Genomic DNA, 16,585 nt, shown 5'->3' with positions numbered 1-16,585 from the left:
GTTAGTACTTATGGTGTACCCTTACTTAGGGGAAGTTGTGAGGTTGTGGTGCCAGTCAGTGCCTACATTTTGTTTCCTAGGGTCTTGTTGTTTCCCTTTGGAGAAGTTACGTTGTGCACTTTTAACGTGGTGTACCCTTTTATTAGGGGAGGTTGTCTGCATGTAACTATTTTGCTCCAAAGTTTCAAAGATTAGTTTTCTTTGTGTACCCTTTTCTGGGGAGGGTGGTGTGCGTTGTCAGCGCCGCCATTTAGTGATGTTATCTTGAACAATTCCTACATTGTTCAATGGTGTACCCTTTCGTTAGGGAAGGTTGTATGTGTTGGTCTAAGTTGCTTCACTCTATGTGGGTTGTCGGGGTGCGTTGTCAGCGCTACCTCTTGGTGTAGTTGTGCCACTATTGTGTGGCTACTGTCTACTTTGTTCCAGGGGCGTTAGTTTCCTCTGGTGTACCCTTTCATGGGGAGTTGTTTTGTTCCACAGTTTAATGGTTGCCTTTCTTGGTGTACCCTTAAAGGGGAGGTTGTAGTGCACGTCTTGCACTAGTTTTGAAGACTTGTGTTAGTCTTTATTTCAGGCCTTTTCCCCTTTTTCTGTGAAGGTTGCTAGTTCATCTTATTGTGCTTATTTCCATCTGCACTCATATTGTCATTCTGTTGTTACACCCTGCTTGGTTTGCCAGGATCGCTACCTAGTTTTATTAAGGAGGATGGATGGGCATGTTATGTAATTTGCATTCTTGTGTTTTGTCTAATCATGACCATTTGTGCATCTTATGTTTATCTTTCTACATGCCTCTTTTTATTGTCCTTTCTTTCTGCTTTCACGCTTGAGTTTCTTGCTTTTCAAATTGTCTCTTTGACTAGCTCTTGTATCTTCAGTCTCCTCTGAATCCTTCTGCTTCGTTTTGACTTCTTAATTGCTGTTGTTTGTTAACGGAAGAGGATGTGTGGTAAATGGTTCTATGTATTTTCCCTCTCTACCACTTTATCAGAATGTCCTGTGACATCATGGAATGTTAGTGTGCCTCCCTGTGTTGAGATTGTCAGTTGATCATCTGAAAAAACAACAAGTGATGGACTGAATGTGGATCAATGTCACACACTCCCCCAGTCAAAAGATCTGGGCCCAAATCCATCGTTTTTTTGCACTCCACACCACCCTGGGTTAGACAATGGCGATATGCAAATCAGCTCTGACCCTGTTGCCCCATGGGAACAGTCCAGTCCGAACTACAAAAGCCATGTCCTTCCCAGAACGGAATCAAGCATCCGAGGACCGGACCGGTTTCGAGGTAACACCTCTCATCAGCCCGGCTAGCTTGACTCCAGTGGTGTGGAGTGCCTGGGACCCACGTCTGGGCATCCCCAGTGCACTTAGGGCGGCAATTGCAAAAACAACAAGTGATGGACTGAATGTGGATCAATGTCACACACTCCCCCAGTCAAAAGATCTGGGTCCAAATCCATCGTTTTTTTGCACTCCACACCACCCTGGGTTAGACAATGGCGATATGCAAATCAGCTCTGACCCTGTTGCCGCATGGGAACAGTCCAGTCCGAACTACAAAAGCCATGTCCTTCCCAGAACGGAATCAAGCATCCGAGGACCGGACCGGTTTCGAGGTAACACCTCTCATCAGCCCGGCTAGCTTGACTCCAGTGGTGTGGAGTGCCTGGGACCCACGTCTGGGCATCCCCAGCGCACTTAGGGCGGCAATTGCAAAAACAACAAGTGATGGACTGAATGTGGATCAATGTCACACACTCCCCCAGTCAAAAGATCTGGGTCCAAATCCATCGTTTTTTTGCACTCCACACCACCCTGGGTTAGACAATGGCGATATGCAAATCAGCTCTGACCCTGTTGCCCCATGGGAACAGTCCAGTCCGAACTACAAAAGCCATGTCCTTCCCAGAACGGAATCAAGCATCCGAGGACCGGACCGGTTTCGAGGTAACAGTTGATCATCTGAGGCTGAGGAGCTGGTAGCTCTCTCCTGGTGGGGTTTCTCCTTGTAACTTCCTATCCTGTAACCTGCCACCTAACTACTTGTCAATAAATAGGGGTCCTCTACTATACCTGGACTACGCATCCTTGTCTATGTACCACACTGTTCCCCACATAAGCACCCTACGCAATCAGAAATCTACAGCATATCCCTCTGTATATAAGCATTTATTTTCAAATAGATATCTACCTATCATTGTGTATTGCTTTGTATAAACATGTAGAATAATTATGTTGATTAAAAATTAATAAAAAATAAAAAAACATCTTTGGTCTACATGTACTTGCTTCTATTGTGCATCTATGTACCTTCCATGTACTTGGATCTGTGTGTCTGTTACTTTTCTCCTGAAAAGCATATCCAACACACTAGTCTATTTCTCATCCTGTACCTCTATCAATATCGTTAATCTACATATACTTACCTCCTTTATGCATCTATATACTTTCAATCTACTTATGGATCTATGTATTTATCACTTTCTACTAATTTGGCATTTCCAATGCACTACCCTATTTCTCAGCCTATACTTCTCTCAATATATCTCCTAGCCCAAATGTCTGACTCATCTCAAACTACTTTCTACTACTCTTTCCAATACACTACCCTATCTCTCACCCAATACATCTACTCTCTCATTTATCCCAAACCCCATACCACTGCAATGATCCCCAAAATAACCTTTCTAGACTCTCTTCTACTCTACCCCTCCTTGCATCATCTGACACCTCTTTTAGTATACCGATCCCCCAAAACAAACCTCTCTAAACTCTTCCCTCTGACTCTTCCCTCCAAAAACCCTTTTTACTCATCCTAAAGCCTCCTCCTACTGCTATGACCTAAAAAAAAATCCTTCACTCTTCTATCCCTCCACCATCCTTTTCAATCAAAATAACAGACTAACATGTTCACTTCTCAAATTTCATACTCCACTACAATAACTCACCACTAATCCTTTATGGATTCCAGAGTAGCGTGCTACTCACCAATAAAACGTTTCAACACCCCATCAGGGTTACAAGTGCTATATAAACGCAAACCTTTTTTACCTTTTCTACCCCTCCCCAACCCTTCTCAATCCAAACAACTGACTAACATATCCACCACTCAAATTACTTCATATTTCACTATACTAGTTTTCAACACTAATCCTTTATGGGTTCCGGAGTAGCGTGCTACTCGCCAGAAAAGCGCGCCAACACCCATCAAGGGTAACAGGTGCTATATGAATGCTAACCTTTCTTCCCCTTCTATCCCTCCGCTATCCTTCTCACTCCAAATAACTGACTAATATCCACTACTCAATTTACTTTCATATTTCACCATACTAATTCACCACTAATCCTTTAGGGTTTCCGGAGTAGCGTGCTTCAACACCCCATCAGGGGTAACAAGCGCTATATAAATACAAACCTTTTTTCCTCTTCTATCCTTCTGCTATCATTCTGAATCCAAATAACTGGCTAACCTATCTTCCTCTTAACATTTACTAGCATGTTTCACTATACTAATTCAACACTAATCCTCTATGGGTCCCGGAGTAGCATGCTATTTGCCTAAAAAAGTGATTTGACGCCTCGTAAGGGGTAATAAATGCTATACAAATGCAATTACAATACAATACAATAACAGTTAAAGGATATCCCATCACTATGTCCTCACTTTTCTCTATACTAACTCCAACAGCTCCCACTGCTTTAAGGCAGCCCGGTATCCCTGAAGCTATGCGGTCAAGGGTGATTGAAAAATAAATTACAGGGGCCTTATTTATGAAGGCCTTGCATCAGTTTTGCGCCGCCGGTGCGTCACTTTTTGTGACGCACCAGTGGTGTAAAAAATGCGCCTCGTTGCGCCATATTTAAAAAGTGACGCATCTAGGTAGATGCGTCACTTTTTAAACCCCTGCGCCACATTATACCTGCGTCAGGTATAATGTATGCAGAGGGGGCATTCCCCCGCAAAAAAGCCTCATAATAGTGACGCAGTGAAATCTATGAGATTTCACTGCGTCACTTTTAGGACGCTGTTGCGTCAAAATCTTGCGCCTGCCTCACAGCAGGCGTAAGACTGACGCAAGCCCTTTCACATGGGGCTTCCCCCATGTGAAAGGATGCATTGCTGGAGTTGCGTCACTTTTGTGACACACTCCAGCAATGCGTCACTTTTGCGCTTACAGATACGTCAGAAATACTGACGTATCTGTAACTCCTTGCGACGTGATGCGTCATACATTAAATATGACACATCAGGAATGTTGTAAGGAGTGCGCAGTGAAAAGTGACGCATCGCTGTTTTCACGCAGCGATGCGTCACTTTTCATAAATGAGGCCCCAGGTCTTCTTGTCTCTCAATGCATCTTAGTATGCACTGAGAAAAAGCATAGCCCTCCCTCACACTGCAAAAGAATGTGAACATATTACTATAATAAGGCATTCCTAGTCCTGCGACAAGACAGAGACTTTCTCTCAGCTCTAGGAAAGCTTTCAAGCACTCGCTGTCCCATGGAAGCGGTTCAGGCATGTATAATTTCTTGTTCATCACTGCAATACTTTTTTATACGTCAAAATCTCATCCTATGATTGCATTTGCCAGCAAACCACACACCATTGTATGTGCGCACTAATCACTAGTCCCAACCTGATAACAAAAGTATCGACAAAAAAATGCATATCACTTAATTCAGGATATTCCATTCCCTTCCATGCTTTCATCATCACCTTCCACACTCTCTCTGGTTCAACCTTTTCTCTTGCCTCGCCCTTTTCTCTCGCTATCCGCTACACCCTTTTCTCTCGCCCTATTTCATCTCTGCCTCACACTCCTCATTCTAGTCTCATACCCCTCTCCTTTACCTCATACTCTCTTGTTGCACCCTCCCAATCAGGGTCCAGGCACTTAGCTAAAGTAGCTGTTTTGTCCCGCAACCCCTCCAGACCACCTGTAACCTCTAAACTGCTTGTGCCCCGGAAGACCTCACTGGCCACGGATCGCCACCGCAGCTCTGGGGCCATACATAGCGGGCTAGACGTGGCACCTGTCTTGGCTGCAAGTCCACCAACTGAGGTGCTGATTTGGGGCCTGCGGAGGCCTTGCATTGCTAGTGCAAACTGCCTCACTGTCCCTGACCCCCGGGAAACAGTTCCAGACCTCTCCAGTGATCCATTAGACTACCCTGGCCCATACCGCTGCCCAGCGGTCAGTATGGTTAACTTTCTATAAAGGGGCCATTGCGGGCACCGATCTGAAGTTAAGAGTACTAAGAGTTAGGAGGAAAATTAAGTAGGTTAGAAAGTCAAGTTCACATTGTAAACAATACAGGCTGACCATGTAATGTAATGTGTAATGTAATGATGTCTTGTAATGCACCTGAATCACCCCACATGGGGTATCTCCGCACTGTAGACCGCTGGGGAACCCGTCCTGGCTTTCCCTGTGAGATGGTCCCTGCTGGGTATCTCCAAGGTAAAACCAGGCATCCCCAGCGTATGTGGGGGGCCGTTGTGGAGATGAGGGAAGCTAATGCCCAGAGTTGCCGAGTGTGATCCCTGGTTAGAGTAGGCACCGAGGCGAGAATTATCGAGTCCGCTGACCCTGGTCCACGACCCTGCTGCGTTGAGAATTGAACCCTGGTCACGGGCCATCCTCTGCTTCCGGGTCTGCCGCCTCTAACCAGTGAGCCACACCACTCCACCATAACCTCATTAATGTCCAGCAGCTCACCACCAGAACACTGAGGGCACAGCAGTGGGAAAGGTCTTGAGAGTATACAGCTAACTGTGCCATTCCTTTGATTAGGCCTCGAGGTGGGAGCTCGCCACATCCCCTGATGCATGGAGCGCTCACTCCTGTGGGCCTCAGAGTATTTGCATAACAGCATCGGAGTGTGTGGGCAACTTTAAGCCAAAATCCATCAATGTCCACCAGTGCCAATTGAACGGAAGTGGTTGGCTGCAGGAAGTCTCTTAAAGGCCTTCCTCAATCTCCGCCTTATGGCTGTACTTTTTCATAGCAGCACTCCCTGCCCCTGAATCTACACTATAACCTTGGGGGAGGAGTGTACTTTCGGTCCATTCCTTCTCTGCATCTGTGATGACAATAGACACTGCATACAGAAAACATGACACCATGAACTTCAAAATATATAATTAGTCCTTCATTAAATTTAAATGGAGGGTGCTCAAATGATTTTTTTTAAATAGCAACCTGAATCGAACCTGTTGTTTTTATATATAATCCTTTTCTATCACTCTATCTCCTTTACCAGGGCGTGCCAAGCAATAAATCAATGCGACTGGAGCATAATCATATTGGGAACACACATGACAGTACACTTCCAACCGAAGTGGCATTTGCATATGCAAGAATGAGCGTGCACCTATGCCCTCATCAAGAACAGCAGGGAGCCAAATGAGAACAGACTGCAGCATCTCTGCGAGCACCAAGCTGTTTCCACTCTGTACAAGGGAACACGTTTATACATTTCCCACCCGAGCTTCCCCGTAGCCAGCTTTATATGACTTTTTATTCTTGCCTCTGGCTTGCCATCAGATACATTAACACATCTAGGCTCGCAAAAAAGATCCATTATTCATGTGATATATTGGTGTGGTCCGTCGAGGAAGTATCTCACATCTGACAGGAGATATATTGCACAATATATGATAATGTCTGTATAGCCTAATAAAAGCGCCAGAATTGATGGCCGGTGGCCAATGTTAAAGATGGTATAAAGTCAGTAGTTGGCGTCAATGCTATTTTCTGTATCAATAATTTTTTAGGAGGGCTATTTTAAAATCGCAAAACTGATTCAGGTGCAGGGCTCATGCGTACCGTGGACTTATCTATAATTAATTGCTTTCAGATCAATAAAGAACAATATATTTTTTCACTTCAAATAAATTTTGTCTAGATAAAAACACTTGCTAAGCAAGTATCGTAAGTTGTTTGCCAAGAACTATGTTCGTCAGCACCTGTAGTCAAGGTTATTTCTATTTTGCTATAATCCTGATGTGACTAACGTGTGAAACCCTTCCTCTGCATTATAGGAACAAGACAGAGATTACTGTGAGAACCTATCCCAGGATCATCTTCAGTAGTATTTGTCAATTACATTAATGACATTATCACAGTCCATTCATCCTTTCTATACTATTTGTACATGAAAGAAACAGTTTAACAAGTGTAGATTAGGTAGCAGACATTTACTTGTGTGAAACTGTAGGAATTTACAGATTTCAATACATTTCGGGAGAACTGCCCAAATTTCCATGAAAGGTATGTTTTTTACCATTTATGGACCGAAAGTAGGCGTGTGTGAAATTTGGATTATGCATGGATAATCTTGCTTAATTTCTGAAATTATGCAATTACATACAATTTCCCACCATTTGCGGCAAAAAATAGTTCAAGAGCATAGGAACAATGAGAATGAACAGAAGGCAAACTGTATGCAGTGCTTGTTTTTTTCTGCAATTTGTTTTTAGCATATAATGTGTCCTCGTTGTCAAAATGAACATGTGGTTGCTTATTGCACTAATATACATCACTGTAGGAAAATAGAATCTGCTTCTTATGATTACCCCCACTTCTTGCTTGATGTTACATTTTTTTTGCCTAGTCTGACTGGGATTCTGCTAATAAGAACCCCAGTCTTTTTGCTTTCTCCCTAAAATGTTATGCAGTCCCTAGTATATGGTACCCAGGTACCCAGGGCATAGGTACCCCAGAGGCCTCCCATGGGGTGAAGCATGAATTATGCCACCCATGAGAGGCCATGCAAAATGGAACTACAGGCCTGCCATTGCAGCCTGTGTAAACTGGTGCAATGTTGGTGCAACGTTGCTAACATCTGCAGATCATGGCAGTTCACTTAATATTTTTGACTGTTACATATCCCCAGTGGTATGTAGCAGTGCTTGCTTCAAATACTGTTAGCACTGAATTATGAAAGCAGATTTTGGAGGTGGTTGTGCGGTGCAAAAACATTTGGGCATATGTGTTCGGTTGCATTTTGTTGTGCTGGTAATGTATAGTAATGTTTTTCCTGCTGTAGTGTTTTTGTGTCACAATATGGGCTTGCATTATTTTTGTTTTGTAAGGTTGTGTTTGAGTTGCAATCTCTTTTAACTATTTTGTTATATTGTGCCCTGTTACGTTTTAGTTGTGGTGGTATTCTGCTTTGTTTTTTGCTGCTCTCTTTTGTTCTGTTTTGCTGTGCAATTCTTTTAAATATCTTCACACCTGGTGCTTCATCATTTCCAGCCAAAGTCAGTTGACTTTCAAATTTCCTGTGACTAACAGACACTTAATACTGTCAAGGAGTAAAATTGCTTAATCCAGCTATTCAAATATTTAGGACACCACCCAGTTCAAATGTGCAGCAGAGACCTGTTTTAATCAGCTCTGTTAGGCTGACTTTCTGTGAGGGGGACCAATGAGTTCGATTACAAGCAACGGTGACTCAGCATTTCATCGGTATGAGGTCGAGTACCAATAAATAAATGACAGCAATAGCATTTTATACAAATCACCTTAAAAGGTAAAATCTGTGTCACAAAGACCCACTAAGAATCAAAGTATTAATACTTACTAAGCATACAAGTAGTGTTTGTATCGCCTTAGAACAAACAATACAACGAGAAATCCAAAAAGTTCAGTTTCTGCTCTGGTTATCAAAGGCATAGCTATCTATTGTGCAGAGGGTGCAGTTGCACTGGACCCGAAAGTTCCTATGGGCTCTCTGAACTCCACTTAAGACTGTTATTTAATACCCGAGCAGCATACTGGAAGGAGGGGGGCACACTATCGTGGTTACAATTGAGCACTCTAAAGCCTTACTATGCCATTGCTTGTTGTCGATAATCCTTGGTATGTTATAGCTCTCTCGCTCGTTAAATCCAACTCAGAACAAGTAGCATTTAACGTGAACCCCATCGAACATTTCACAAGTTGTTTCCATTAACATTCTGTGATCCATTCGCGGGTATTGGATGAGCACAGTTGGTATTGGATGAGCCAAGACCACTGTGCATTTAATGTAAATTGTTGTATTAACACAATCTGTCAAAAACATACCTGCGGTTGCACATTCTGGGGTGAATGTGATATCATCTAAGGCGATGTATGCTGCGTCGTCTTTGCCCACTTCAACATCAAATGCCACTCGAAAAGGACTGTTGCTTGAGAGGATCAGGTTTGCGTAAATCCACTCGTTTCCGTAGACCCCATTTACTGACCACATTAGAAGGTTCAGTCCATACTCTTCTACAGTGTATACCTAGGAATAGAAGCGCACACATTTTTTTTATTACTCATCCGAAGATAATGATTCTTGTGACAGTCGTAATTAACTTATATTAATGTTATCTATGTGTTATTTTTAAAACATTTTCAGACCAAAATCGGCATCGTGGAAAAAAGCTAATTCCTAATAGTCTGTTTGTCTCTCATGTATTGCCTTTCGTCTGTGTCATGTGGCTTATCTTTCCCTAACACTACTCACACTTAATGAACCACTGGCCCATGTAATGTTAAGTTATGTAGATTTGCACAGCTCTATTTATCACCTGGTAGGGTATCCAGATGCTGGAGCAGGTGTCTAGGTACAGGACTAGTCAGTCAGCCTCTGAAAACTAGTTGAAGACCAGATCTTCAGCTTTTGCAGAATTCAAGAACTGAAGAGCCCCTGATGTGTAGAAAGAGGTCATTCCAGATTTTAGTTGCAATGTAAGACAATGCCAGACCTCCTGTTCTATGTTTGTGGATATGGGGGATGTGTGCGAATTAAAGTGAGGCTGAGCGCAGGTGTCTGGTGTATTGGTGGAAGCAAAGGTGCTTGTTAAGGTATTTATGGTCCTATGTTGTCCAGTGTGCCTTGCATGCGTATATGAGGAATTTGAATTGGCACCATTTACATACGGGGAGTCAGTGGAGCTCTCTGAGAATTGGTGTGATGTGGGTGCACCGTGGAGGTCTAGGATGGGTCTTGCTACAACGTTCTGGATGGTCTGGAGTCTATGGAGGAGGTGGCTGGGGATACTAATTACCTTGATCTCACGTAGGCACATAATATAAGCAGACTATTGGCTAGAAAACTGGAATGCTGCGGACACTTCTAAAACACCTAAAAAGGAAGAATGTTGATATAACTCACTAGTGGAAAACATCTTGTTATGCCTTTCACAGTTTAATAGGAGGTCAAATATAGAAGAGGCTCCCTTTCAAAACACAGTTATCAAATCCACATCCATATTAAAAAACTAACCAGCAGCTGCTTTGGTACCCTTAAAGCTCTCTGCAGATTATTTCCCCTGCTTCCGAGGAAGGCCAAAGAAACAGTGGCGAGGGCCCTTATTCTTTCCCGTTTAGACTACGACAATGCCTTGTTCATTGGCATTCCGGCCTACCTGACCAACCGTCTTCAGATCATACAGAACGCTGTGGCTAGACTTCTCTTTAACATCTCGCGGAAGTCTAGCATCCGGCAACATCTGCACAGTTTGCATTGGCTCCCAGTAGCACAACAGGTTATGTTTAAGACCCTTATTTTTGCACATATTTTTGCACATAGAGCCATCCGTGACCAGGGGCCTCTGTACTTGAGGAAACGTTTCTCCCTACACATACCTAACTGTCCCCTCCGGTCAGGCACTCAAACCCGGCTGGTGGTTCCAGGCTCCAGACCCACACGTCTTGGTGGGCATTCGATCGCCGTGAAAGCAGCTGCTGCCTGGAACACCCTTCCCATGAAGCTAAGCACCTCTCAGGATTTCAATCTTTTTAAAAAAGCACTCAAAACCCATCTCTTTAAAATGACGGTTTAATTTTTCAATTCCTTCGGTTCACTGCTTATCTGCATCTTTACGCGCCAGGATACTCCTGAGTAATTGAGCGCGCTATAAAACCACCCATAACCATAACCATAACCATAACCATAACCATAACCATCCCTACCAAAGCCAGAATATGTTTGAGCCTAGTGCAGTAATTTTCAAATGGATACAAAAGGATAGTTATGAGTTCATCACTGCATTTACAGGTTGAAAAATTGCACAACATTCCATATATATTGAAGAGAATCAGAATTGAAGTTTGTGTGAAGAGATGTCACAGTCCTGATAATGTAGTCCTCACACAGCGACAGTGAAGTACCAACAAGAATAAACTCGATTTTCCAACAGGGAACATGTGGTTAATTTTTGTTTGTTTCCCCTCAATAGAAAAAGAACCTTGAGAGAGAGGTACCTGATTGTTTATAACTAAGTCAATTAAGCACCATTACAGCAAACAAAAATAAAGGAACTACAGGTCTCAAAAATTCTATTATTAAGAATAAAAACATATACAAAAACTAAGGCCCACATGCATCAAAGTCAGGATTTGAGAAATCTAAATAGCGAATTTTATGAAATCGCTATTTAGGATTTGCAAATCCCTATGCATGTAGGAATCACAAAAAAATGTGTGATTCCTACAAATTCCTTAAGAAGGCATGCAATTTCATGGTTGAAAGGGTGCCAAAGGACAGTCTGTTACACCCCTAAATGTTGAGATGTTACCACATGTTGCGCACATATATGCCCCAAGGGCATGTGTGTGTAACATAACACTTTGAAAAATACACTTTAGTTCATTTTTCATCACATTTTTTGCATATAACCACCAAGTTCAAATTGATGGTAATTTGCGATCCCTAATTGCGAATTTGCAATTTGGAATTGCATCATGCATTGCATTTGGGAAATCGCAATTTGTGATTCCCTAAATGCATTTGCAATTTAAGGAATTGCAAGTTTTGCGATTACTAAAATTGTGCATTTGCATTTGGGTTGATGCATTCCAAATGGAAAAATACAGGTCGCAAAGGGGCAGATTCTGCGAATCTGCCCTTTTGCGATCTGTATTTTCGTTGATGAATTTGCCCCTAAGTCCCTAAAAAATGTGAAAACTACAGCTGAAAGTGGAAAAAAAAATGCCTAGGGGAGTAATTATAACTGATCCAGTTTGGCTACAAATTTGTTAAATATGAAAGTAAAAGGTTCAAAACAACACTGAAGTATGCAGGTTGTGTGCAGTACTGTCCTAATCATTTACTTAGTAGGTTACTGGAATGGACAGAAGGAAAAAAAGCAACAGTAACAGTTTTCTTGAAAATGTCCACTAGGGAAGCAGTACATCACGTTTTTGATTGGTGCTATATTATGTTCTTGGTGGTAAGTTAAGGCAATGCTTGGCTCAAACACCTTTTACAACCCTAAAATGAAGGCAGGGTTCCGTTGATGGTATTGCGTGACAAGAATGTTTGTGCATATTTGATGCATGGTATTTTGTTGTGGTAGTTATATGTTCCTTTGTTTTTGTGTTGAACCATTACAATGTGATGTGTTGTATTGTGATTGTTTTGCTGTGTTCTCTGTTTTTACAGTTTTATGGTGTTATGCTTTGCCATATTTAAATTGGGTTCTTATGTTGCTATGCCCCATTATGTTATGTTCTGTTGTTTATTTTGCAAATGTCAACTAATTCTGCTACATATTCTGGCCAATATAAACACGTTCCTCTAAAGATCCACTAACACTGGATGAAAATGACACCTTTGCCCAGGACTGTACTCCTATACCAGTACCCATTAGACAGAGCCTGTGACTTAGATTTATAATTGTCTAAGTTAGCAAACGAGCACTGCCTCAACTATTCGAGACACCACTCAGCTCAAAACTGTGATAGACACTGTACCATAATTAGCACTTGCCTTGCTAACTTTATGTAATAAAGAGAATTCACTGAAATGTGTCAGATTTCACAAAAGACTGGTGGGCTGGAGTTGTCAGTTACAGTGATTCTTATGTGACTTTTACTTTATAGCTATTCCAGAATATGCAGCATGTAAGCTAGAAAAAGTAAAACAAATTTGTATGTTGAACCTTTTCAAAAATCTTAAGAGGCAATTGAAAAGGGATTTCTAATTTGGGAACATTTAACATAACAATGACCACCACAAGAAGTGAACTATTATTTCAGGAGAAATATACCTTTTTGAACAAGAGGTGATGCAGCAAGTGGGGTGTGCCAGGGTATTTGTAGCACATTCAAGGACACAAGAGCTACATTTGCCTATGTGGTATAGATATTAAGACAAATTCCCATGGTTCAACACATCTTAACTGGAAGGGAAGATATGCCCCCTAAAGGATTATTAATTGTTTACTAGTTGTTATCATTTGACAGGTCTCAGCATTTGTTATCACAAAAAGAATCTACTGGGAGTGTTTACATGCCAGCGATGCATTACTCCCTACTCAGTACCAAACTACAAAGAAAATGCATCAAGCCTACGGGACCAGTCACATTAGATAGCTTCACAATTTTAAAAAGTGTCTTCGCCCACCCTTAGGTGGCATGCTTCATCATATGGTTCCTCCTTACACCTCTTCCCAGCGGTCGGTGGTGAGGGCTGCAACTCCCACTCAGGGAAGAGCTCTTAAGGTCATGTGTTTATAGTACGGTCCTACCTGAGCTCTCAGGGTGTGGGTGGGTGAGGCATAGTGTGGTGGTGAGGTGCAAAGTTTAAAAATACCTCTTGGTTTATTGAGTCCTAACTTTATTATATGTCCCCAAGAGTATATTAAAATATAAGGGTGATATGACTTCAACCCAGTATTGAAAAAAGGCTCAACATGCTTCTTCCAGCACAACACCCTACGATGAGGAGTATGGCTTTCTTCATGACAAAAATCTGCTCTTTGAACAATCTGCAACAGAAGTCTTGCTATTTAAAATAGTCATCATAGAAAAGTGAATGATAAAACCAGTGTGCCACACTGAACGTGGGTAAAGTCACTGTTGTTGTCAGCCGCAGAAGTCAAGTGTTCTGCTTCAACTCACAATTTCTCAGACATAGAGAGCACAGGGCCCTCTAAGTCCACTGTTAGTCCAAACAAGCCTATCTGGTGTGAGTAGGTCCTATGTCAAAGCATGAAATCTAATGGTGGGAGATGGTTTTCTTCCTTAAAATAAATTTTTCTCTTAAATCAAGAGAAGTTTTGACTAGCAACCTAGAGACCTATCCCATGTGATTGGTCCCGTGGACTTGATGCATTTCTTTTGTGTTTAGATCTCAGCGTTTGTCTGAGATTCAAAATCAATAGTAGGATGGACCCATGTTGTTTCTATATATATTGCGAAAGGGCCAGGACACCACTTTTAACTGACCAGAGCAGAAATCAAAACCTTATAAATGCCACAGACAGGAAAGGTAATTCAGTTCACCTGTAACCCAAGCTCCATTTTCAGAGCCAGCTGATCTAAGTCACAGGCTCTGTCTAATGGGTACTGGTATAGGAGTACAGTCCTGGGCAAAGGCGTCATTTTCATCCAGTGCCTTTTTGGCATGTACAAGTTTTCTACCTATTAGTCCGCAGGTTAGAATAGAGCAGGGAGGCTTAGAGGTCAAGTAGATTACCAAGGTATTAATCTATTCTGAATTATGTTCACCTATGTCACCCCTAAGGTCTCCTCTAAGTGTCCCAGGGGTATGGTGCCTTGTAACTATAACCAAAGACATTATAACATATGTTTTACAAGCCCCTGGTGAGGGAAAAACTGCAATTTGGCCTTTCCCCCACTAGTGAATGGCTCCAAAGGATAACATCGTAATATTTTATTCAACTATAAATATTGACAGGAGCCACTTAAAATATACTTCAACGTATCAAATTACTAGTTACTATAAATCCAAACAACTTGCCACTGTTTCTAACTAAGATAGAAAAGAAGCTAATGAACTTTCTTTTCTGTGAACCAAAATCAAGTCCTCCAGCAGCTCTCTCCTGATTGGCCAGCCTCTACCCAGGGTTACCCGGCTGCTCTAAGAGATGTAAGAAGCCATACTTGAGAGACAATGGGTTTCCTGTGGACAGAGAAGTACAAGTTGCAGAGCAGATAGCAGGAAGAGGGTGAGGGTTAGCCAAACTGATCTTCAAAGGGAGAACGATACTTTAGGACAGCATAGGCTGACACCTAAATCCTGCAACCCCAGCCACACAGGAGCCCCTGTAATTAGATTAGGGAGAGTGTTGGAAATGGAGTGTTTCAGAAAATTAGCCACACCAGTAGGTTGGGTAAGTCCAATTCAGCTCCTCTGGAGAGACTTTTCCATTTTGGAATTTTAGAGCATTGTGCTTTCTGGGACATGAACATGAAACATTTTGGAGAAAGTGCTCATACCCCTGGGTTGCACCCTGCATCCCATTGATCATGGGTGCCCCCCTGCTTGGCACCTGGGAACACTAGATACACAGAGGATTGCACTCCGACGGACTGCACCTGCTGCACAATCTGGTTCTACAACTCTAAGGACTTTTCCTTGCTTCAAGAAGGATTAGGGAGTGAACTCCCTACAAGCTACAGATTAACAGAGCCCACCTGCATCACCTCCACTAAGAGTCTCCATCCTCGAGTACGTCCAGTACACTTTGAATGATTTGGCCAGATGCATTATGGGAATTGTAGTCCAGACATCCCAAGGTCCATTTAGAAGATTTAAGACCCTGGGAATTGTGTTTTGGACATATTGAACCCTCAAGAAGAACTTCAGAAAGATGTTCAAGAAGTTTGGAGCAACATTTGGGTAAAAGTTGCATAAGGTGACCAACTCAGCACCAAGATTCAAGCCGACTACCTTCAACCACGACCAGGCCTGGATTTCAGGTTCATCCCTCTGAAAGCTTCTGAGCTCCAGACTTCCAGGATTTGAACGGGGCCTTGCAGAGAAGCAATCCAATGATGTTATATAGAAATTGGCCTGATGGAGGGGACCTCTTGACATGAAGAGAAAAATTCTCCCTATAAGATTCCAAGTCCAAAGGTAAAATTGTAATAAGGCCTCCCACTTAGTGTATCCGACCAAGGCTCCATTGCAGTCACCCTCAAACATTGAATTTGTCCCGGTCAAGCGTGACCAGATGTCCCAAAGTGGGACTCATATCTCTGGTTCCCTACATTGAATTTCTGCACTTTTGATGTCTATTTGTTCATAACCATATAATAAATTACTATAAATTGGAGCTGGAATTTTATTGTGTGTTAATACTTATTAAATGTATTTGTGTTTTCAAATGCTTTACACACCTGTATACAAAGTTACGTCTGCCCGCTCTTTGCCAGCTATCAAGGGATGAGCAAGGGAATATTCTTTTGAGTCCTTGTCTGAACCTTTTATTGTGCTTGTGGCCTTAGTTCTAGTGGTAAGTCATTACTTATAACTACTAATAATCCACTCTCCAATAGTAATGGTGAAGATTTATTGGTCCCTATTTGTTGCAAAAGGTCTAATTCATGCTGGGTTCAGCACAAACTGCATAAAGTAGATTTTGAGAGCACAATTGATGCTTTGTTCTGTGTTTGAAATTCATAGATATGCATGGGCAAAACAATTCAGACAAAATGAAAATCACTCGCATTCTCAGGTGGTTTTTCTTAACTGGAAAACTTCTTGCAAATCTGAATACGGAGTTGGATGGGAACATCGTGATGTATTTTTTATATTATTTATTAAGCCTGCAGGGAAAGGAGGCC

The 16,585-nt window shown here is 42.1% G+C and overlaps 1 protein-coding gene across 1 annotated transcript in view; it reads right to left on the bottom strand.

Moving 5' to 3' along the window:
• MALRD1 (MAM and LDL receptor class A domain containing 1) overlaps nucleotides 1–16,585 on the bottom strand; it is a 2,333,045-nt gene that overhangs the window by 582,790 nt on the left and 1,733,670 nt on the right. Inside the window, exon 29 of the mRNA XM_086939858.1 lies at nucleotides 9,086–9,287. Coding sequence (XP_086795984.1) covers nucleotides 9,086–9,287 — 202 coding nt within the window. The remainder of the gene's footprint in view (nucleotides 1–9,085; nucleotides 9,288–16,585) is intronic.

This window comes from Lissotriton vulgaris, chromosome 10 (assembly GCF_964263255.1).
Source record: "Lissotriton vulgaris chromosome 10, aLisVul1.2, whole genome shotgun sequence".
In the NCBI taxonomy this organism is placed as follows: Eukaryota; Metazoa; Chordata; class Amphibia; order Caudata; family Salamandridae; genus Lissotriton; species Lissotriton vulgaris.
The sequence above is the reverse complement of the archived record's forward strand: the minus strand, read 5'-3'. Positions and strand labels throughout refer to the sequence as shown.